Source organism: Dermacentor andersoni, chromosome 9, assembly GCF_023375885.2.
Source record: "Dermacentor andersoni chromosome 9, qqDerAnde1_hic_scaffold, whole genome shotgun sequence".
In the NCBI taxonomy this organism is placed as follows: domain Eukaryota; kingdom Metazoa; phylum Arthropoda; class Arachnida; order Ixodida; family Ixodidae; genus Dermacentor; species Dermacentor andersoni.
Genome location: NC_092822.1, coordinates 51740854 through 51763276, shown reverse-complemented (window position 1 = coordinate 51763276; position 22423 = coordinate 51740854). Strand labels below are relative to the sequence as shown.

Genomic DNA, 22423 nt, shown 5'->3' with positions numbered 1-22423 from the left:
CCATCTATATTTGTCTGTCTGTCAGTCTCTAACAGTTTTCCTGCTAAGTTGGATTACTGGGCTTGTGCCGTTGGATATGTGCAACTCTACAATGACATAATATATTGTCATTGTCTCTTCAATGACAAAAAAATGTTGCCCAAATATATATACACACAGCCGACACACGCACTTTGTAGCGGTGCTGCCACTGAAGGGTGCAGCTTGTCCAGAGGGAAGCGCGAGAGCATAACCCTGCTGCATACATGCCTCATGGACGACATGTCTTTGCAGCGGCAATACATTTGCGTTGTTACGTCGTTTCGATGCTAATCGCATTAATGTGAACATTCATCATGTGGTGGGTTCTGCCAGAATTTATTTATGCTTAGTGTGTAGGCGTCAGCAAAGTTTACCGCGTCGTGGTTTACTAACTCATCGCACTAAACTTAGCGGAGTTGCTTTCCCATGCGTTCACAGGTGCTGGATGCGGAGCAGCATCGGCAGGCCGATGAGAACCAGTTCAACTTTGACCACCCAGATGCATTTGATTTTGACCTGCTCATTGAGACGCTCAAGAAGCTCAAGGAAGGCAAACGCGTTGAGGTCCCCATCTACAACTTTGTGACGCACGCACGTGAGAAGCGCTTCAAGTTTATGTATGGTGCAAACGTCATCATCTTCGAGGGTATCCTCTGCTTTACCAACAAGGAACTGCTCAATGTAAGTGAATTTGTGGCTACCATATTGAACTTATTGAAAATGCTCGCTCAGTAGCATAGCTACATGCATAGCTGCTGTGGTCACCTTTGTTCTGCGGTGCCCTCCCACTGCTTATCAATGTTCTAGGTGAAGCTACGAATCCATGGTAACACCGGCAAAAAACTAAGGATGTTTTCTTCAACCGTGAGCACAACAAAATGAACAAAAGAATTGAATCCACATGTTAAACAGTGGCAAACATTCGGTGACGACATTGCAGACCGAGGGCTACTATTAGCACGCAGCAGGAGCATTTCTTACATCTCTCTCTCATGTCTTTACTATAGCTAGTACAATGCCCCTTCCTCCTAAAGCATGGTGTTATTCTTTAGCATGTAAGTCCCCTTGAAATTGCATGCAAGGGCAATGCTACCTTATGTATGAAAAATAATAAAGAAATGTCTGTTTAGCCTATGACTGCAACTATACTTGTTCATTTTTTTTTTTATGTAAAGATACTTCTCTTTTATGGGAACGCACTTTGATTTTTCTCGCACTTTAGGGATTTCAGTTGTGAAATATCTTTTGCACATAGATTAAAAAGCATCTTGCTAGCATTGGTGTGCCAAACATTTACCTCTTAAGTTTTTGTTCAGACTGAGTAAAAATGAAAAGCTGTAGAAAATACAGTGCTATGTTGACGGAAATTGTATTTGAAGATTTGTACTGAACAAAAAGAAAAAAGGAAATGTGCTTTGACAGGTTAATATAAGCATCTAGATGGATCATTCATTATTGCCATTTCTGTTCAGTGAAAAGGTAAGACAGCTCACCGAAGTTCATCAAAGCAGTGTGAGAATCAAGTGGTGCACAGAACTCGAGCAAGGGAAAACATGCACAATGCCCTATCGAATGAAAACTTATTGTGTGCTGAGGTGAATGGGTAGAAAACAGCACATGGAACAAGTGAGCTCCTGACCTTCAAAACAAGTGAGCTCCTGACCTTCAAGTTGTTGGTCATGTTTGTCTTCCATTTTCATAAGACATTGCATCGGTGACCCGACTTGCATAATTTCAGTACGCACGGTCGAAGTGAGAATCCAGTGTAAATATAGCAACCACAGTTCTCGTTAGTTGCATGCATGGAGCTTTGTCAGCATCGACGAACAGCGGTAGTACCACAGTTTTGATTTTTCACATACAACATATTTTCTTGAAGGCACAATGAATCTGGGGCATCGTATTGCAATGAAAAGTTGTTTTAGAGGCTTCATGCAGGAAATCGAGAGTGAACGAGCAATTTTCTAGGCACTCGGCTTGGGTACGAAGTGCAGGTGTGATGTCAAGGGCAATGCTACCGTCCAGCAAAAAGAGGCTTGGTGTAGGTTTTGTTTTCAAACCAGTATGCCTCTTGAGAATGCCATCTGGATGAATATGCAAGGGGTCAAAAGCCTGCTGTCATGGCTTCGTTGATTCATGAAAGTGCACCGATGCTCGCTGTTCATAAATCACTGGACGATGAAGGCGATAGTTGCATTTTAGCGTCCTGAATATCCACACGGTGGCGACTAGTGAGACTCGCAGCAACCACCTGATGTTGCCGCTGCGCCGTAACAATGAGGGCGGAAATGGCTGCTGTTGCTTGTTCGATGACTTGTTCTGCACCTGAAATCGCTGCAGATGCTGTACACGAGTGCAGCAAAATGAAACATTCATATAGCACTCTTGTTGTTGTCGTTTTTGTCAGGGGTACGCGAATATCAATTTTTGAGACCAAATCGAATATTGCCAGAAACGAACCGAATATTGAATAGTTTTCAAGTAATGAGCAGCCATTTTCAGAATTGATGTTAAATGGTATTCACAGCCTAGCATTCACAAGCTTAGTAACTTTGTCATCTCCTCGTGCATTATCAAGCGTTGTACATCAAAACGCATGAATGGATCATTAGAAACAATTAGGCTGTTGGTAGTACTATTATGCAGAACTTTTAAGGAAGTGCAAATGGTTCCTGTAATGTAGCCTTTCGCACTATGAAATTTCGCAAGTTTTATGTGGTTGTTATGTCCACAGGGATGCAAGTTATTGTACTTTTGCTCCAAATTGTTTTATTGAAAATTGCCTGTGCAGTGCAATCGAATACAAAACCAAAAGCGCGTTTGCGGCTTTGATATGCTCTACCGCATAACATGGCTGTATGGTGGCAAAGCTTTTTAAAAATTGTGGGATGAATGTGTTTTCAGGAAACCGGCCGCCATTGTGGAGCACTTGTAGATCCTTGCCCATTTTTTCGTGCTAAAAGGAGTGTTTATGTAATTTCTATGCTAGCTTTCTACTTTGGACACATAAAAATAATGCACACATTTGATTTTGGGGCAAGTTAGAATCGGGCAACTATGTACTGCCAAATGAATCAGGGGTGTGTCTTGGCATTTTTTTCTGCATGCCGTTTAATTAGACCCGCCAGATAATTAGGTCAGTTTTGTTGGTCCAGTAAGGGTCAAATTAACAGAAGTTGACTGTATTGCCATGTGTGGCTAATTCAGGAAAAAGAGCTTGTTAGCATAGCTGATGCTCCCATCACACACCCCAGTGACAGCTCCCTCACTCTATCGGAAACTGACCTCGAAGACCATGTTTTTGTGTGCTACAGGCGCTGGAAGCGACATCATGGCTTGTGTGTCTTGTACACCACCTATTGGATAAATTGTCAGCAATTTGGCAAGCCAATTTTAACTCGCGGACAAAAATATTTCTCATTTTACAAAGGGGCTTTACGAAGTAATGCTGTTTTACTGCTACTTGATTTGCAGCAATGGGAAGGGTGGTGTGACCTCTCTCATCTGTTTGAGACCTCTTTCTCTTTTCTTTTTGCCCTTCCAGATGATGGACATGAAAATATTTATAGACACGGACAGCGACATCCGGCTCGCACGACGGTTACAACGTGACATTACTGACCGTGGCCGCGACCTCGAGGGCTGTCTGGCCCAGTACGAGCGTTTTGTGAAGCCAGCCTTTGACCACTACATAGCCCCGTCCATGGTTCACGCTGACCTCATCGTGCCCAGAGGTTTGTGTTTGTTCATAGCAGTGCACACTTATGTTTGCTATTCAAATAAGCGCGTAACTGCCGCTGTCTTCAAAGAGGATCTTTGCTCAGTAGAGTTTGCTTGTCTTAGACTGGGGGTTCCCAGCTGTCTCCTTCATAGAAGGCACCACAAAAGATATTGTGCAGGGACCGTGCACATCTCACTTAAGATGTTCGAAAAAAAGATTTTGCCCTTACTGCTGCTCTGTTCTGACTCGAATTTCTCAGATTGCATTTTGGACTCTACGTCATTCAGTGTAACGCTTGGCACAGTTAATCGGCTGGCTTTTAAGACAAAAAAAGATGGGAAGTTGCTTTCGTTTATGAGAATGCAAGCTGCTGCTGCAACAGCATTAGCATGAACTTGTTTTGTCTTCTGACGGCTGCTGCAGAGAGTAACCGTTTTAGGGAGGGTTGCCGCATCTTCAGAAAGATTGCAAACCTCTCTGAACTTCTTGTTTTGAAACCGTGAAATTCGTCTGCTACTTCATTGTATTACTGCAGAAGAACTGAGTACTAGGGGAGTTTATAGACGCATTTATAGTTTCTCTGTCTTTACCGTACAGAGACGGTAAAGACAGAGAAAAGCATGAACAACCTTACTTTGCTACCCGTTCTTTGGCAGTCTCATTTTGTTTTTTGTTTTTCTTTTTAATTCATTATATGTGGACTTCACCCACATTCAAGGTATCACGTTCCTGACAAAAAATATGGGCTGATTGGGCAGGCAGTGCAGTCTTAACACAGTGTCTCAAAGTCCTAGCTGTCACGAGGGAAGAATGTGAGAAGCTCGTGCACAACTTATGCGCCAGGCATTTGAAAGAGTGACTTGAGTTTGAAAGAGTGCACGAGGGAAGCATGCTTGCGATCGTGGCCTTAACGGTTCGAGCATTGAGCTTCTGTGCTGAAATACCAAAGTTCAATATTGCAGGGTATCTACTAACTACAAAAATCGGGAATTCTGAGTGATTTTGAATATTCTGGAAATACTCGGGGAAAATTCAGGGAATTTGTGCTTCTATCGGGGAAAATTAGCTGTGGTTTTACTGAAAGGGAATGAAAGTCGCGCTAATGCTAGCTCCAGTAACAGAGGAATCGTAACGAATCGTCTTTGATGCCTTGTCGTTGGCTGGAGGCGTTGCCAGTGTACAGTCAACGACAGATTTTCCGGGTGCCCGATCTTTGGGACATGCCCGATAATTCGAACGGCTTCATGTCACCACCACCTACCCCATAGAGTCAATGTATAAGAACATCTGAAATTTCGGACGCAAGAACCCTTTGCCGTCAGATTGTCCAGACATCTTGCCGTGACCACAGGTCCGAAACGGCATTAACCAAAGCCACCGCCGCCGCTATTTTGATTATCGCGCCGCTTCGGATCTGGCATGCGGATCCGGCATGCAGATCCGCTGGCAGCCGTAGCCACCAGTGCTGCAACACTAGGCCTAGCTACTTCAAAGTTCACTACCAAGCTTCTTGCTGTTCAGGGCCGTGTTCTTCATTAAAATAATTCGCCGAACTTATCAATGGCGCTGAATACGCCTTTATAATCCTCGCCAACGGTTCAAAACTCGGGAAGCACAATGCATTGCAAATGCCGGTTTCCGAAAGTCAGCTTCGCCTCAATAGTGTTACACGGTGAAGCATGCGCAGAGTATTGCCGTGAAGCATACCAAGCGTGGGAAGAGGCAGTTGTCGCGAACACAGTATGTATTCCTCAATTATCCGTGCGTGCACCCGCCGTCTCCTGTCACAGTAAGAGCACCAGTACACCTAATAAATGTACAGGCAGGCCTTCAGAGCTATTTCGGACATGCCTGTGACGATTTGAGCCCTTGGGGGCAGTAAAAGGCATTCATTTGTTTTTTTCAACTGCCAGATTTTTCTGACGTTTTCGCGGCCACTAGGGAGTCCAAAAAATTGATGTTGACTGTAATCAATAAGGCACGATCTTGAAATGAAGAAATTCACATGTTTGGCAAATCTGTATAGATATTATGGTGGGAGCTTGCAAATACATTAACTGTATTCATTTCGTCAATTTTGTTAAACAATGGGCAAAAGAAACCGAGCAACGAACTCTCGATATGCCGGTATGCGCCGGCGCAATCTGTGCAATTCTTTGCGCCCTTTTTGGCCACACTATTTTCTCACCACTGCCGCGTCCAGATACTAAGTTAGTAAAAGCAAGTTTTGGATAAAAATAAATACCTTTAAAGATTTCTCAAATACTTCATAATTTCTTAAACTCTTATTTGCGAGAAAACTCAACGTCGTTTCAAAACATTTAAACTATAATATTCCTAAAGAAAGCCATAAGATGAGTGAATGACATCACCATTGTCAAAATAGCGGAAGCTTGGTTGGTCTGCAAAATTTACTCTTAACGACAGCGTGAAAAATCCAGTTTGAAAGTATTTCTCAAGCTTCCTTCTAAAAACAAAGCCCGGTGTTTCAATAAATAAGTTGTACATGAAATAATTGTGGTCTCATTCGCACAAACTAATCCACTTAACCTTCCCACAAAGCTTGAATACCATTCCACATCAAAGAAAATTAAAACAACTTGCTCACACGTATTTTGGTCATGGAGAGTATGTTGGTATGAAGAAAACAGTGCAATTATAATTGAGTGAAAATTAATTAGTATGTCAATTACATAATTAGTATCAAATTCGCTGAGCTATTCACAGCTGAACACTCCCTCCAGAACATCAGAAAGGCTAGTAGGGTCTGCACATTGTGTCTACAGCACTAAATAAGATTTTTCGGGCATCAAATTCAGCATATCAAAAATGATGCGTTGGGCTTTGTGGGGTGATTAATTGCATCTATCCAATAATTATCTTGCGTGTCACTTTGTGGCCAACTTTTGTGGCCCAAGATTTTTGAACGGCAACTATTAGCTATTCGATTTGAAAATATTCAGTCAAAATCACTAGTCGCTTCGAGCTCAAAATCCACTATTTGCACAACCCTAATAAACACACTTCGTTATATTGAGGTTCTAAATACATGGTGTTCTGTTGACAAGACGTTATAAAAAGGTACTTTGTTATATTGAGAATTTTGTTATATTGAAGTTCGTTATATCGAGGTTGAACTGTGCTGTGTTATTGCTTCTCTGTTGCTGTCTTGTGCCTTGACTTTGTGAGAACACGTAATACTAACTCATAACTCCTTGGTTGTGCTGAATTCATGGATGCATTCGCACGGCCGGGTATCTTGTGCAGAAAGAGTACTACTCTTGGACAGGAAAGTTGTAAGATGTCATCCGTCTGAATGTTGTGCAAATCGTTACGATTTACAGGAAAGGGTTTACAGTTCACCAAAAGGGTGTCATGTTGCAGGGTTAAATCAAATACCACTGTCATTTCAGTGGAGTCGTTCCACCAGCTGAGCTAACCTGGAGGCTTGAAGGTGGCAGCATAACTATTGGTCAACAAAAAGTGCTGTGGAACTTAATTATAGCCTTATGACACTGGAACATTGATTAACCAAATGTGTTCTGCAAACATTTTTAAGGTTGCAGTTGATTCAAAGAACGATGAGTTCATGTCATTTAAGTACTGGACAAAGCAACATAATACATTTAGGCTGATGCAGTTTTTCTTTTTTTGTGAATCTCCACTTTTTAGACTTTCACTGAACTTTTTGGTTAAAGAGCATAATTTAGCAGGAATAGCTGGTCATGGATGACAGTGCTCATCGGTAAAGTTATGCATAAATTTGTTGGCTCTGCAATGGCTTTTATCATTGTGTTCAAAATAAACTTGTTGCTGCTGGTTTAACGCTGCAGTTGTCTTGCCATTTATGCATTGTAGGCCGACTGCCGAAGTCACATCGAAACCACTTGAATTCTGGAAGTTTTCGTTTTTCTGCCCCCTCTGCACAGGCATTTTTTTTTTTTCTGGCTGTTCACACAGCCTTGGAGTAACGTCTTAAAATTTTGTCTTGTAGGTGGCGACAACCACATCGCCATCAACCTGATCGTTCAGCATGTCCACACGCAGCTAGTCTCGGTGAGGCTGTCATCAGATTCACATAGTTACGAGACTGTTGCCGTTAATTTTCTTGCACTTCCAACGCTGGTGTGGTTATTTCCTGTCTCTTTTCTTTCCCCTCTTTCTTGTTCTTCTTTTTTTTTTGCTTGGCACTGTAGTGTAGGTTGGCATGACTGGTTGCAGTGTTGATGGCTGCATGCTTTTTAACCAAGCTTATTCGCAAGTAGCCGCCTCAGGATTGGTTTTAGAATGCCTCACTTGGTCAATTGCATTGCATGTCTTTTTTTCATTGCTCTTCTTATGAGGACATAATTTTCACAACATATTTTAGTTCGCTAAATGTAAGAAAAAATATTCACTTGGAGCTGAGCTGCTGGGATGCTGGACTTTGGGACAAGGGCTAAAGTAAGATAAAAGGTACAACTCAACTCACATAAATTTGTAATGTTCACAAACTTCAGTCTTCTTTAGACTTGGAGCATATTATTATGTCTTGTTATGAATCACCAGAGAAAAAACAGATTTGGGGAGGGGGGCGTGCATGTTAGTAGTTATAGAATGTGAAAATGACAAGCCTTTTACTTGTGAGCTTGTCAAGATTATGTATCAGCTATTGTTAAAAAAAAAAATTCGAATTTGCTGATGCAATAATGCAATTTGCTGTAGACATTTTATTGTATAGGAGAAACGGCGATTGGGTTACATGCAATTACATACTCATCATTCCCACGTGGTCTCCTTCTCGACGGCTGACTAACAGCTTGATGAATGCTGCCCAGCTTTGGCAATCTGGTGAACTGAAACATCAATCATGGCAGGGCTGACAGCAGAAAAATTGTCATTCTTTGCACAATTGCAGTCTTACTTTGTCGTAAACAGAGATATTCAACAAGTATTTTGCAACAGGCTTCAGTGTGTGAATTTGTTGAGATTCAGGGTGTCTGCCAACTGGAACACCGGGAATTCTCAGGGATTTTTAGTAGTCTGGAAAAACTCAGGGAAAACTCAGGGATTTTGTGCCTCTATCAAGGAAAATTAGCTTTAATTTTATTTAAAGGGTCGAAAGTCACGGTAATGCTGGCCCGAGTAACAGACAGGAATCGTAACGAATCGTCTTTGACGCCCTGTCGTCGGCTGGAGGAGTTGCCAGTGTACAGTCAACGACCGACTTTCTGGATTCCCAATAATTTGGACGGCTTCGCGGCACCACCACGTACCCCATAGAGTCAATGTATCAGAACGTCTGAAATTTCGGACCCAAGAACTCTTTGCCATCCGATTTTCTGGACGTTCTGCGTGACCGCAGGTTGGAAACGGCATTAATCAAAGCCACCACCACTGACATTTTGATTACCTCGCCGGCTCGAACCGGCGCTATCCCACGCAGATCCGCTGGAAGCCGTAGCCACCACTGCGGCAACGCTACGCCTAGCTGTTTCGACGTTCGCTATTAAGCTTCTTGTCGTTTGGTGCCGTGTTTCTTCATTTCTCCGCTGTCAGCAATAATTTTGGCTTCGAAGCTCGGAAAGCACGGCGCCTTCCATAATGCTGGTTTCTGAAAGTTAGTTTCGCCTCAGTACAGTTGTGTGACGCGGTGAAGCATTAGCAAAAGTATTGCGGTGAAGCTTAACAAGGGTAGAAAGGGGCAATTGTCACGGGACACAGTATGTATTCCTTAATTTTACACGCGTGCACCCGCCCTCTCCTGTCACAGTAGGAGCACCGCTATGCCTTATAAGTGTACTGACAGGCATTCAGAGCTTTTCCAGATGTGTCTGTGTCGATTTGAGCCCTTAAGAGCAGTAAAAGACATGCATTTATTTTTTCGGACTGCCTGATTTTTCGGAAGTATTTGCGGCCCCTAGGGGGTCCAAACTGACCAAGAGTATGCTTCAAATGGTCCGTAGTGTGAACGCACGACAAAAGGAGAACGAGAACAGAGAGGACCGACGCATTGAGGAATGAACGGGGAATGAAGTATGCAAGTGCTTCTTTGAAGGAGCCTGAGCTCAAAAAACACTCTTGGCTGACGCCGAGATGCAGGTGTCCCTCATACAAACCAAACCAATGAAACACAACACTGAAGCATCATGCACGGGCTGAGAGTATATCAGGACAGTTGAGGTTGACTTACGAGCTGTTGAGAGAGGCTCTCAATTGTGACAAAATTCGGGCCTCATACCACTGAGCTTGCTATCAGTTGGTATAAATAGCTCATATTCGAAAATATTTGCTTCTGTATGCATCTCCTTTTTATTTGTATTTGAGAATGTCTGACTCGATTTGCAATTTCTTCGAAGACATTTTATTTGCTGTGCATTTTACTGACCCCTCCCTTCTATTCTTTATTGAATAACATAAACACTACTCCTTAGTATTCAAATTGGATTAAGTCGGTTCTTTTAAAAAAATTTTTTCGTGTGCTTACTAAAGAGTGACAGCGTCGGGCGATATGGTTCCAGCCCGTCTTGCCACAAAACATAGTTCTACATCACTCAGGGAATTTCACAAAGGCACTCGGGGAAAACCTGGAAACCTCAGGGAATTTGGAAATGTCAACTTTGTAGACACCCTGAGATTGCTGTAGTATCTCTTGGCCTCACTGGAGATGTTGGCTCTTGTAGGTGTACTCCAGTTGGGTAGCTGTGGATGGGGCTTTGCAGCAGCATAAAGTTTAGGAGCAATGCATTAGTCACCCCACTGTGGTTATATGCTTAGTAATGAGCTTTCATATTTAGTATTGGTGAGGTGTCGTCAGGGGAAAGAATAGCTCGCTGAATGAAGTTTCTGAGGCAAATGAAATCGCCCGTGCATTACTCTTTGTTTTCAAGTTCATGAGAGAGTATCCACATGCTAGATGCCTGCTGCACAGAGATAGCTTGTCGTAGTGGTGAAATTCTTCATTGCCATCTGAAGGTCGCTATATGTTGGGAGGTGGAGAGCCGGGTCATTCTTGCATGTCTAAATCTGGTGCATGTTTCTGACTGTTGTGACATGCTGTGTCTATAACTTTTTTTTTCATTAGCATGTGCACTCGTCACAGAGCAGGCATGTGTAGCTTTGTGAACTTAGTTGTAATTATTTGTTCCTCTGCATGCTGAAGAAAATGTTGTGGTTGTGTTCATGAAGGTGTATTTATTAGGCCACCTTATCTGCAGAGCATTGTTGGTATGGTCAGTAAACAACGCGCCAAGAACTACTAAGCTAGTTTTGTCATAGTTTGTTCTCAATACTGCTTGCACGCTATGTATAGTGGAAGGCAAATTCCAGTGACTGCACCTCTGGATTCAGCTACAATGTTTGGATATCTTTGTACTTGGTGCAGCTCCTGTTTTTAAATTATGCTTCACCCTACACTGCAAAATGAAAGTACCAGTGTGCCTATGCTATACCAAGAAAGTTCCATGCAACTGGCGTGACACTGCAATTATAGTCACTCCAAAATGAGATATGGGTGCTTAAAGGGGCCCTGAACCACCCCTTGGGCATGGTGCAATAACATAGTAATATATGTATAGCATAGCCCGCGTGTAGCATATGCTGCTGTGAACATCTCGGCCAGGTTTTGCTGTCGTACGTGGCACGTGGAGCTCGCAAGCAGAGTGCGAAGTTACCTTTCTCTCGAACGTTCTCTTTTCAAACAGAAGCCTGCTCCTCATTCTCTTCTGGACACTTGATTTCGTAATAAAGCGGATTCCCATATGCGGCTGCTATTCACACCTGTGGTCAGCTATGTAGCGTAGATACTGCGGCCACCGCGGAGTGCCGCCATGAGTCCACTGGCTAAGTGCCCTGTGGCTCAATGAGGACAACCACATTTGTCTTTACTTTAGCACGTTGTAGGCACCAAAATCGGAAGTCGTAGCATCCACATTAACATCCAAAATGAAATTTGAACTGCACACCACGGTGGCATTTAGTTGTGGGCATGCCCCACTCTGCCGTAGTCCTCGCAGTGCAAGGCTTTGAAGGCGGAACGGGAGCACAGCGGAGGCTGTGTTTGATTGCCAATAACTCCGCTTCTGCTGAATGCATGGAACTACTTTTTTGTGACGAAGTAGCCTGTTTTCACTTCAAGTGCCTTTCTCCACTTTGATAAAAAGTGGTTCAGGTCCCCTTTAATAATCCTAGTTTGCCCACTCAACATGAAAGGCTGTACTGAACGAGCACACTTCTTTTTCAAGTCAGTCAAATGTTGGAATAATTGTGCTGCCTTGTACTTTTAAAAGTCAACTTTATGTGAAATATATTACTAATCGCTGATTTGTCCATGAGAAGTATATGTATTTGTTTGTTTCACATTGCTTTGCATTGTCTGAATTGATTGCCTGCAGTGCCTGGTATTGAAGTAGCAAGTTCGTGATAATGTAACGAACAGTGTGGTGAGGAGGAGGGCGGAGGTAAGTAGCGTAAGCGAGGGCTCTTAACTAAACATTTATTATATAAATGTACTGCTGTAGTGCATACATTTTTAAACATTTTCGGAATACACCTTTATCTGAAGCTCAACACTTGCGTTATAATAGTTACTTGCCACGTTTCTCTTCTTTACCACGCTTCTAAGACCAAGCAAGCATGAGTCATCATCTAATCAAATGCGTGGTTGAACTGCGCATTTCTATAGATAATGAATTTGAACCAACTTGCCCATTTTTTCGCATTGGCACAGTTTCCAATCGTTTTGGTTTGGTTGGCTGTGTTTTACTGTGGATCATCTTGTTTCTTAACTTAAGGACCATAGCTAGTGGGGGAGTCGGCACAATTGCATCTTTATCCACAGTATGAACAGAACATACCGCACATGAAGGAAGGACAAAACCGAAGGAGTGCTGACTCGTTACACAAGTCTCAAGTGGGCGCTCGTGTCTCGCTGTCCTTCCTTCATGTTCTGTCCGTTTTCTTCGCTGTGCGAATAAAGGTGCAACTTGAACCTGTTGTCTGAATGGTGCATTCTATCCTGCTTCTTGGTTTGGAGATAGGTAACTAACGATGGGGTCTTCCCTGTGGGCCTTCGTTTCGGTACCGCAGCGGGGCCTGAAGCTGCGCTCCAAGATGGCCGAATCGCACACTGGTCAGCCTCTCCCGGCCTCACTGCACCTGTTGCCCCAGACGCCCCAGCTGCGTGGCATCCACACCTTCATTCGCAACCGGGCCACGCAGCGTGACGAGTTCATCTTCTACTCGAAGCGGCTCATGCGCCTCCTGATGGAGTACACAGTGGCACAGCTTCCCTTCCAGGACGTTGCCGTGGAGACTCCCCAGGTGAACTGCATAGCTGCCGACTCTCCCAACCCTTTCGCAATGTTCATGAATTTGGGCTGCCTCTACAATTTGCTAGTGCAAGACTCCATACACCAAAGGGATGTTTGTTCCAGCACGTTTGCTCAGTCATTGTGATCTAAAAACAATGTGTTTCTTGTAAGTATTTCCTCTTCCATATTTGCTGCTGCTTATGTGTGCTGCGTCTAAAGGTAGATTATTGTTCATAAAGGGCGAACGCATCCCACGAAAAAGTTGTGTGCTCAGTGCAACTACATAAAAAAGAAAAAAGGAAGAACTGCGGGATTCTTACGAACTTTAATGTTCGCAGGTCGGCAGGTATGAGCCGTGCTCATTCTGTGTGGGACACCTTTGACATTTAAACAGAAGTTTCTTAGGTGAAACCATCCTGAACTTGGCTTACCATGGCTGCTTTTGCTGGGTGCTGCGGCTGCCGCCATGCTGGACTGCATTCTCATCTTAAGTTTGTCCTATATGTAGCCGCATCTGTCCTACCCGTGCAGATATGCTGGTGACTGGTTCTGTTCTCTGTGGAATTAGTGAAGGACCGACTGATTATTTGGACTCTGGTAATTCGGACATGCTTGGTTTTTCGGACACCACCGCGGCATTGTCACTAGCCCCATAGAGCTGATGTATAAGGAGGGTCGAAAAGTTGGACACCTTACAGTGCACATTGCGATAATTCAGATTCCGACTGCACAACCACGTGCTAATGTGGCCACTGAGTCAAGCGGAAATAGAGATATTTTCGCTTTGAGACGTGGCCGGCGTGGTCGTCAGCCATGTCGTTGGCGTTCTGCGAAACCAAAACTAGCGAAGCCTAGTTGGTCTAGTAGTCGCCGATGAGAATTTGGTGGGTGCATTGACTGTACTTCCATCCACCGGTAGCGACAGCATGACAATAGTTGAGATACAAGCCGCGATTCTGTGGAGGCTCCTTCAGCTCAGTTTTGTCGCGCTCTTATCATCCACAGCTCGTGGCCGGCTGATCCTGTTGGTAACGCATGTGGACTGTTACTCTGACCTCTGACGAAGCGTGAAAAATATGAAAAATAGCATAAAAGGCACTGCTAGAAAATCACAGCCATGAAATGTCTCGACCAAGGTCAAGCGTATGCGAGCGCAGCAACACGGGCTGACAAACTTGGGCCGTATTTCTGAACGATTGCTTTCAAAATATACTTTCACTTTCGCGACATTTCGCATAACTAGCACCGGACGTATCCGATGCTAGAAAGAAAAATAAAAGACAAAGAAAAGCAGTTTTTACAGAAAAAACGTGAGGGGATGGTTACTTTGTACATGGAGATGCTGCTTTCGGAATCTGAAGGTTGCATTTAACCCTCTCTGTGCCAGTGATGAGTCTCGCTTGTCCAGGAATTTTGTTTTATCTGCTGAGTATCACAGATGAGCGACAGTCATTTCATCATCTTGGTATAAATTCTGCGCTATTAAATTGCACCAGCTTCCCAGAAAAGAAATTTTTTTAGCGCACATTTAGCGGAGACAAAGCGGAAGTCTCTCTGCCTTGGGTTTTAGGTGGCAGCATGAAAGAGGCAGCTGCAGCAATGACGGCCACATTTTCATTGGTGGTATAGTGTCTTCATAGTGTTTCTTCAAACTCAAGTAAACAATTAGACTTGGAAACCTCCAGCAAGTCATGTTTGGAAGTTCCATTTAGTATACTAACGATTGTCAGAAAGATTTAGAGTTTCAATTGAACTTTTTGTGCGGATGGAGCTCGACAAAAATGCTTTGCTGCTGGCACATCCGTGATTTACTTTCCGCATCGTGCCAGCAATTATGCGTCACACAGAGGGTAACAAAAGCATGCTTGACTTCTGTTCCAAGAAATATTGCGCTTCATATAGACCGTTCCTGTGACCTTGTCTACCGGCAACATGAAAAAAATAATTGACAACGAAAATTAACAAACGAACTGCTGATGTTGCAATAAGGAAAGCTGTTCACAATGAATCAGTGTGAAAAAATTCAGGAAAGTTCTATAATTTCCTGGTGAAAAAATTTGGCAGATTCAGCTGTATTTGATGTTTACGTAATAAAAAGCATTCACGATTTGTAAAGAATGCTTGTAGTATGAATATGCAACTGTTGTGTACTGAGCGGGTATGTAGAGATTATAAGTCTAGGTGTTTACATTTATGATAAGTGAGACAGAATGTTTGTAGTGGCAAGATATATGAATGAAAGCAATCTAAAACTCATTGGCACGTATCCAGTGATCCGGCACACATAATTTTAGTTTTGCACAAAGGAGGGCGAGATGGGCTCACCCATGAGGAAGTGGCTGGACTTAGAGGATAATGCTGGCACAGAAGGTGTTGAACAGCAAATGTTTTTCATGTTAGTAACATACCGGTTGGTAATAACAAGTCTTGAAAGAAAACTATCTCCCTGAGCTTTCTTGATGTATCACCAGAATACAGTCAAATCTCGAATCACGCGAGACCGCCGAAAATTGTTCCTTATTCTGAAAGGCTATAGTTAAAGGCCAAAATTAAACCATTCCACCCAGGAACCCATGAGTTAATAAGTTGTGACCATTTGAGCTATCTACAAAAACGTGGCTATTGGATCTCGGCCTGCACTTTTGCTATTTTCCGTAGATTCCGTTGCCACACACCACCAAAGCGCCATATAGTATTAAGAGGGACGTGCGCAAAGCAGACGCTGATGCTGAGAAAATTACTGAAGAAAGGAAGTTTCATGTTGCCTCCAAAGCGCAATGTTTTTGTTGTTTGTTTTTCACATTCCTTGCCATGGAAACCGCAACTGTCTCACTTGAGGTGGACGCCTGAACTATTCCAAAGCGCAAGCATGTGTAAACGACACTGCCTGGAAAGTGCAAAGTGCGAACGTGTGGCATTCCCGCGAGTAGGGAGGTTACATTTATCCGCGCATGTAGCTAGTACGGCCGCAGAAAGAAGCGCGAAAGGAACAGGCGTGTGCAGCGAAAAGGGCAAGAGAAGGAAGAGACATGCCTCCTTTGCTAGGCGACACTTTCTTGGGCGGAGCATGCGCTCACAAAACCCAATGCGTCGTTGCCTCCATAAGAGATGAAACAAAAATTCTTGGTCGCTTTTTTTTATTGAGCATTGTCTCAGGTTTTCTGAACACTTTCTGCGCCTTGTCATCTGCTAGCCTACAGTTTCGGCTGCCGTGAAAGATGCACGGAAACTTAAGAATCCCCAGATTTCTGAATGTTAGTTCACAGTACTGAGGTATTGCTAACACGACACGGAAACTGAAGTAACGATTGTTATTCTGAAAAGTTCGGTGTTCTGAAGCTTGTGGTACTAAAATATTTTTACATTGAAACCATAAGAAGTCAGCAGAGAACTTCTGAAAAGTTTGTTAATGTTGTGTTTGTAGTAACGAGCTCTCACTATTTTCGTTCTCTTCACCGGTGTAATTTTTATTTTCTCGTCATTGCAGGGAATCAGCTACAATGGAAAGCGCAGCGCAGCTGGCAAGATCTGCGGTGTGTCCATTCTTCGCGCAGGCGAGACCATGGAGCAGGCTCTATGCGACGTCCTCAAGGATGTCCGGCTGGGAAAGATTCTCATCCAGACCAATCAGAGCACGGGAGAGCCTGAGCTCTACTATCTACGCTTGCCCAAAGACATAAAGGTAAGCAGTTGCCCTGCTTCCCATTGTAGTAAGCTGGCAGGTTTCTTGGTTCCCGAGAATGCGTGCAGCAGGAGTGACATTGGGTCACATTGAAATGGTGCAGAAAGTTTGGCTGCTGTTCTGGTAAGTGGACGTACAGGATGTCCCAGAAGCCTTTCCCTGATTACAAACATGCAGAAGGCAGAAAATATGACACATAGACTGTGTCATAGACTGTGTCAGAAATGTGACACATAGATTGTGTACCAGTTTTTGTGTACCCACACACACAATTAATAAATTTCGATGTATGCTCCTTTGGTTGCCTGGAGGCACGGAGCAAGAAACATTTAGGAGTGGAAACTCCGCTGTTTGCGGCGACCAGGAAAGGTCACAAGCCCACGGAGCCGTTATCGTGCTGGTGGCCTGGAAAGAAATTACTGCCGTTGAGAGCGCACCGAAGCCTTAAGCAGATTCCCGCAGTGTGTTGGGATCCTCATTCCTCTTCTTTGAGGTTTCTTGAATGACTTTTTGCCAACAAGCTCCAGACAGAAGGACACACTGTTAGAGATGCTAGATAATTGTGACGGATATGCAAGCAGCCTGTTGGTGGCAGTGGCATTAAATATTCTAGCCCCATTCTTCAAATAGTGCAACGTTTGCATGATATCATTTTCAGTCAGCATCATGTATAGTTTCCCGGTCTGTCATCTCTCAAATCATCTGTTAGCCCTCTCTGTGTCTTTCTTTTCAGTTTTTCCACCATTTTCAGTTGCTGTATTGACTTCCTAAGAGAAAACTGTTCTGCCCCCTGAACTGCCACAACGGCACTTTCTTTACATGATGTGCCTTAACATGTTTAGAACACAGAAATATTACTGCAAATTCAGTCAAAGCCTGTTACAATTGATACAACATACTTTCGTATAGAGCAGGCTACTCTGGCTCCCTGGCAATTCATCTCACTTAGTTTGGTCTGCCTATGTTATCAACGCAATCGATTCTGCTTTTAATGTACCTGGCTATGATGGACTATTGGCTACAACAGGCTAATGTTTGGTGAAATTTTATCTAAATGGTCCAGATTCAACGTCCTTTGCTTTGGCTATGCACGCGTGCGGCAGTGTGCTGCACGGAATTATTTCTGGCTGCTTGCGGAATTTACAAACATGCCATTTTTATTAAGGAACGAATATACACTAGCGGCAGGCTTCCCGCAACAGCTTGCCATGCAACGCTCCGCCCCACCAGCGGAGAGTTAGTCGTATTGACCACACAAGCGAACCACTGCTGCTCAGTGCCAAACAAGTGCCGAGGGTGCAGCTAGGCCTAACTAGGTTCGAAGCAAAGCTGTAGCATACAGCACTTCAAGAAACAACTGCTGACGATCGCAAAACATACCATTTTGTGAACAGCTTATTTCTCATTCCGTTAATTCGCACAAAAGACAAGATGTGCTGCTATTTACGGGGTCCAGACTGCGAGGCACGTCATGTGGTTAAGGTGTCTCGCAGGCAGTGAAGCGGTGGCCAGGCGCTGCACTGGCATGCAGGTGCGGGCTCCGAGTTGAGCTGGCCTTGTACTGCCGCTCTCGTTCGTGCTACAGATCTGACAGTGGTTGTCGCTTGTTGCGAAAGATGAAATTGCGACATTGGTTTATGCTAACGGCCAACATTTTTGTGTGAAGAACAAACTGTAGCCAACCTTCGTGTCAGTGGCGGTGACGACGTACTTGGCCCTGGTGGCCAGCACAGCAGTGCTGGCCGACTGGCTGGCTGACCGCTTTAGAGCTTGCTGCTTTGCGGGTGTATACATGCTCTAGTACTGGGAAACTGCCATTTGTCAGTGACCAGGCACCTGGGAAACAGTGGACAGGAAAGCGCCATTCCGTGTGGTGCTAGTACGATTACGGTGCAAACCCGTCTATCTGTAGTTATTGATTTTAATTTCGATGTTTTTATTCTGTTTTCAATCACATACGGGTTAGACAGTGGTATATGCTGTTTCACCATTTCACAACATACCACTACCCTAATTTTGGATAGAACGGACTTTGGATATAACAGTCCTTTTTCACTGTATAATTCCGATCCGTTGCAACGGGCGTCAACTGTAGTATTGCAGGAATTCTAATTCAGCATAAGCTGATGGTAGAATGTCAGCCAGCATCTGCATTGTGAAGAGCGCTTGTCATAAGCCAAAAGGTGATGATTGTGTGCGCCGAGCTGAGGTCATCAATTAAGCAGTTAAAGGGTGCAGGGCTTTAATTGATTCAGTTGTTGCATCCAGGACTACACAATCCTGCTGATGGACGCCACAGTGGCAACCGGTGCAGCATCCATCATGGCTGTGCGGGTGCTGCTCGATCATGACGTGCCCGAAGAAAACATCATGCTCGTGTCTCTGCTTATGGCCGAGTCTGGAGTCCACTCGGTGGCGTATGCGTTTCCCAAGGTACGCATCATCACCACAGCCGTTGACCCTGTGGTCAGCGAGAAGTTCTACATTGAGCCAGGCATTGGTGAGTTCGTGCTGTTTTCGTTAAGGCTTTTGTTTGCTACCCGTCATGGTTGCTAAGTGGCTGTGGTGTTAGGCTGCTGAGCACGAGGTCGCGGGATCGAATCCCGGCCACGGCGGCCACATTTCGATGGGGGTGAAATATGAAAACACCCGTGTACTTTGATTTAGGTGCACGTTGAAGAACCCCAGGTGGTAGAGATTTCCGGAGTCCTCCACTAAGGCGTGCCTCATAATCAGCAAGTGGTTTTGACATGTAAAACCTCATAATTTAATATTTTTTTAGGCTTTTGTTTGCTGCATTCCAGCCTTAGGAGTCTTGTTACCTTAAAGTCGCTGTGTGACGGTGTTGACGGTTGGAAGTTAAGCTTGGGTAACACGTGAGTAGCGGTGGGATACCAGGTGTTGTAGTTGTAAGCAGCGAGCACTTCGATGCTACGGATAGGTTATAAAATAAGTTAGCTAGCAACAAGATGATTTGAAAAGCTCTGCTGTGTAATTCATTGCGGATGTGTATGCTAACGTTATGATGTTTGGAATGACCCAGGTGGGATAACAGGTTGGATGAGTGACTTAATGGGGCATGAACAGGGTGTGCAGTGTGGCCATGTCATAGCTTCCCACAGGCAGTCACTGTGTGTGTAGGAAGAGCTGGAATTCAGTGTAGAGCATTTACTCTATTCTGGCGAAACAGCACTGCTGCCTTAACTCTACTATCTTGCATCAGGCTCAATGCAGTACAGACTTGTACACTTTACCAAAAAAAAAAGTAACCGATTACATTACTTTTTATTATTACTTTTACGTTACTTTCCTCGCAAGCTTTATTAACATTGCACAAATACAGTAAATAAAAAAAGCTGGCCTGGCTCTTTCAGTGTGTCCTCTGCAGCCTTCATATGTTGTTTAGCTTCCCTAACACTTACCTTCCTCTCTCGTCTTCCCTGGTTTTCTTGTAATGGTGACAAGCAGAGACATTGAAAGCTTGCTCAGTGGGCACACTGGAGGGAAAGGTAGTGTTGTAATGTGTGAATACCTTGTGCACAAGATAGCGGTTACTCAGTGCTGTGATGATCGCCTCTGGGTCCTCTGTGAAACACAGCACTTCATTGTTGCATAGTCTAGGAGAAAGTGCTCCCGATAGTACTCGTGGGAAAAAAAAAACAATAAGCTGAAAGATCGTCAGTAGGTGATTTCTTGGCATCAACAACTTAATTGGACATTGCTATCGACCCACAGAAGCGCTATTTCAATTCGTCAACCAACACCTGATCGAGCTTGGCCCTGCTGGAACCCTTCACTCGTTAGCCATTTAGCTGTAGGAATTGTAACGAACGCCAGCTGATGTTCACGGCTTGTGGTTGAGCTCACGTAGGGTGCGTATGCATCTTGCATGCGCTCTGTGCCTTTTCGCAAATACAGTTGAACCTCGTTCATACATGTTAGAAATAGCCGCAAGGACAAACATACTAAACGGGAAAAACGTATGATCCGAAGTAACAAAAAAACAGTTTGACAGACTCGACTATTCTTGACATCTATGTAATGCAAAGCGTTGCGCGGATCGTTGTGGCACGAGATGCAGATAATGCATTGGGCTGGTGGCACTCTGGTGGTTAGAGACGCGTTTTGTTGTTTTCCTGTTACGTGGTGTTCTAAGGGCGACGGGAAACCAAAATTAAGTAAAGCTGGTGGGCAACGCCGGTTGCTGCCGATGCGAGACGTAATGCCCACATCGCGCTGCCTGCAGCAGGAAATGGCAGTGCATTTGGATTACCGCCGCCTACAAGAATCGTACAGTATGCTACCACTGGAACTACGCACCACCCGCTGTAAAACAGATAGGTGAAGGTGTTTATTGCAATAGGTTTGGCGGCGATAGCTGTGAATCCAGGGTGAAATGCCCCAGGCAGAGATTTGCTGGTACCGGAATAAGAAACTCTGCGCGTTGCCATTTTCACGTGAGACGGGCAGCTGTATGCAGTTCTCGGTCACGCGCGCCTCACGCCTTTTCTTGTTCACCTGGGATTTAGCATCCGGAAAACGTATACAGTCAACGGCCGATTTTTCGGACCCTCTAGGGAACGTAAAAACGTCAGAAAATTCAGGCAGTCTGAAAAAATGAATGCATGCAAAAAAACTCATTTGTTTATTTTTTCTCGGATCTAGAGGTAAAGGGCGAAGTACCAGGCTTCCAAAAACTGCCAAAGCATCGGTGAAGTGGCTATAAAAAGAGGCGATTCAAAAACTCTGTATGCAGCCGACTCTGGTTTATTATGTACATGTGCATCGTCAGGCAGCCGGTGTTAATTGCTGCAGGGGCTTGAAAAACTTGTTGATTGTTGTTTGGACGGCGTTCCGGTTGCATGCGATCATATTCGCCTCGATCTGAGCAAGGGTCATGTCAGCACTGTACACCGATGAGTCAACAGTGCTCGCGTCAACTCGGCGCTTGTAGGCGGCGCAGGCATTGGCTCCTCATTTTCAACATCGGAGTCTTCTGAATCCCCCACAACCTGATGGACTATTTCCTCGTCAGTCAGTTCTGCGCAGAAGTCGAGTTCGTTGTCAGCGACAACAAACTGTTCAAAAGTTCAATCCGAAACTGTTTGCTTAGAAATGCCGAACTCCTTGCTTACATCAGCCTGCGATCGGCTGCTCACGACTTGCTTAATAATGGCGGCTTTCTTTTCCATCGTTAACCGATGGTACTGCTTTCCACGCTTCGATGCCATCGGCGAAGACTACGAAGACGGAGTGGGGGCCATCGAAGGCAAGCGAAATCCTCAAGTTGCAAACAGTGGAGTTCGCTGACGAGCGTCGAAGCACCTAGGCCTAGCGTCACAGAGCACACTTGACACCAACGTTGTCTTGACACAAGAGCACAACCACACGCCACGCTAGCCAAAACGTGGCCTGTGCAAACAAACGAAATGGCGCCGCTCTGGAAACTCCGCCGGAGGCGGAAGTGCGGCGATGAACATAGCCAGCGTGGCCAGACCAAATCGGTGTGTGACGGCTAGATTCGGCTAGTTGTGGTTAAAAGCGGTGAAATTATTTCCTTCGCAAGGGCGCTGCGCGAGGAGGCAAAAGACCTTCCGTCGCATCAAAAAGTCCAGAAAATTGGACGGCGAGGGGTTCGAGCGTCCGAAACTTCAGATGTCCTTATACATTGATTCTGTGGGGCTCGTGGCGGTGCTGCAAGGACGTCCT

General features: G+C 44.5%; 1 protein-coding gene across 3 annotated transcripts in view; it reads left to right on the top strand.

Moving 5' to 3' along the window:
* l(2)k01209 (uridine-cytidine kinase-like lethal (2) k01209) overlaps window positions 1-22423 on the top strand; it is a 38052-nt gene that overhangs the window by 6308 nt on the left and 9321 nt on the right. For all 3 annotated transcript variants that reach the window (XM_050175860.3, XM_050175861.3, XM_050175863.3), the window contains exons 3-8: window positions 460-702; window positions 3566-3755; window positions 7737-7798; window positions 12809-13042; window positions 16520-16714; window positions 18983-19214. In XM_050175860.3, coding sequence (XP_050031817.1) covers window positions 460-702; window positions 3566-3755; window positions 7737-7798; window positions 12809-13042; window positions 16520-16714; window positions 18983-19214 — 1156 coding nt within the window. The remainder of the gene's footprint in view (window positions 1-459; window positions 703-3565; window positions 3756-7736; window positions 7799-12808; window positions 13043-16519; window positions 16715-18982; window positions 19215-22423) is intronic.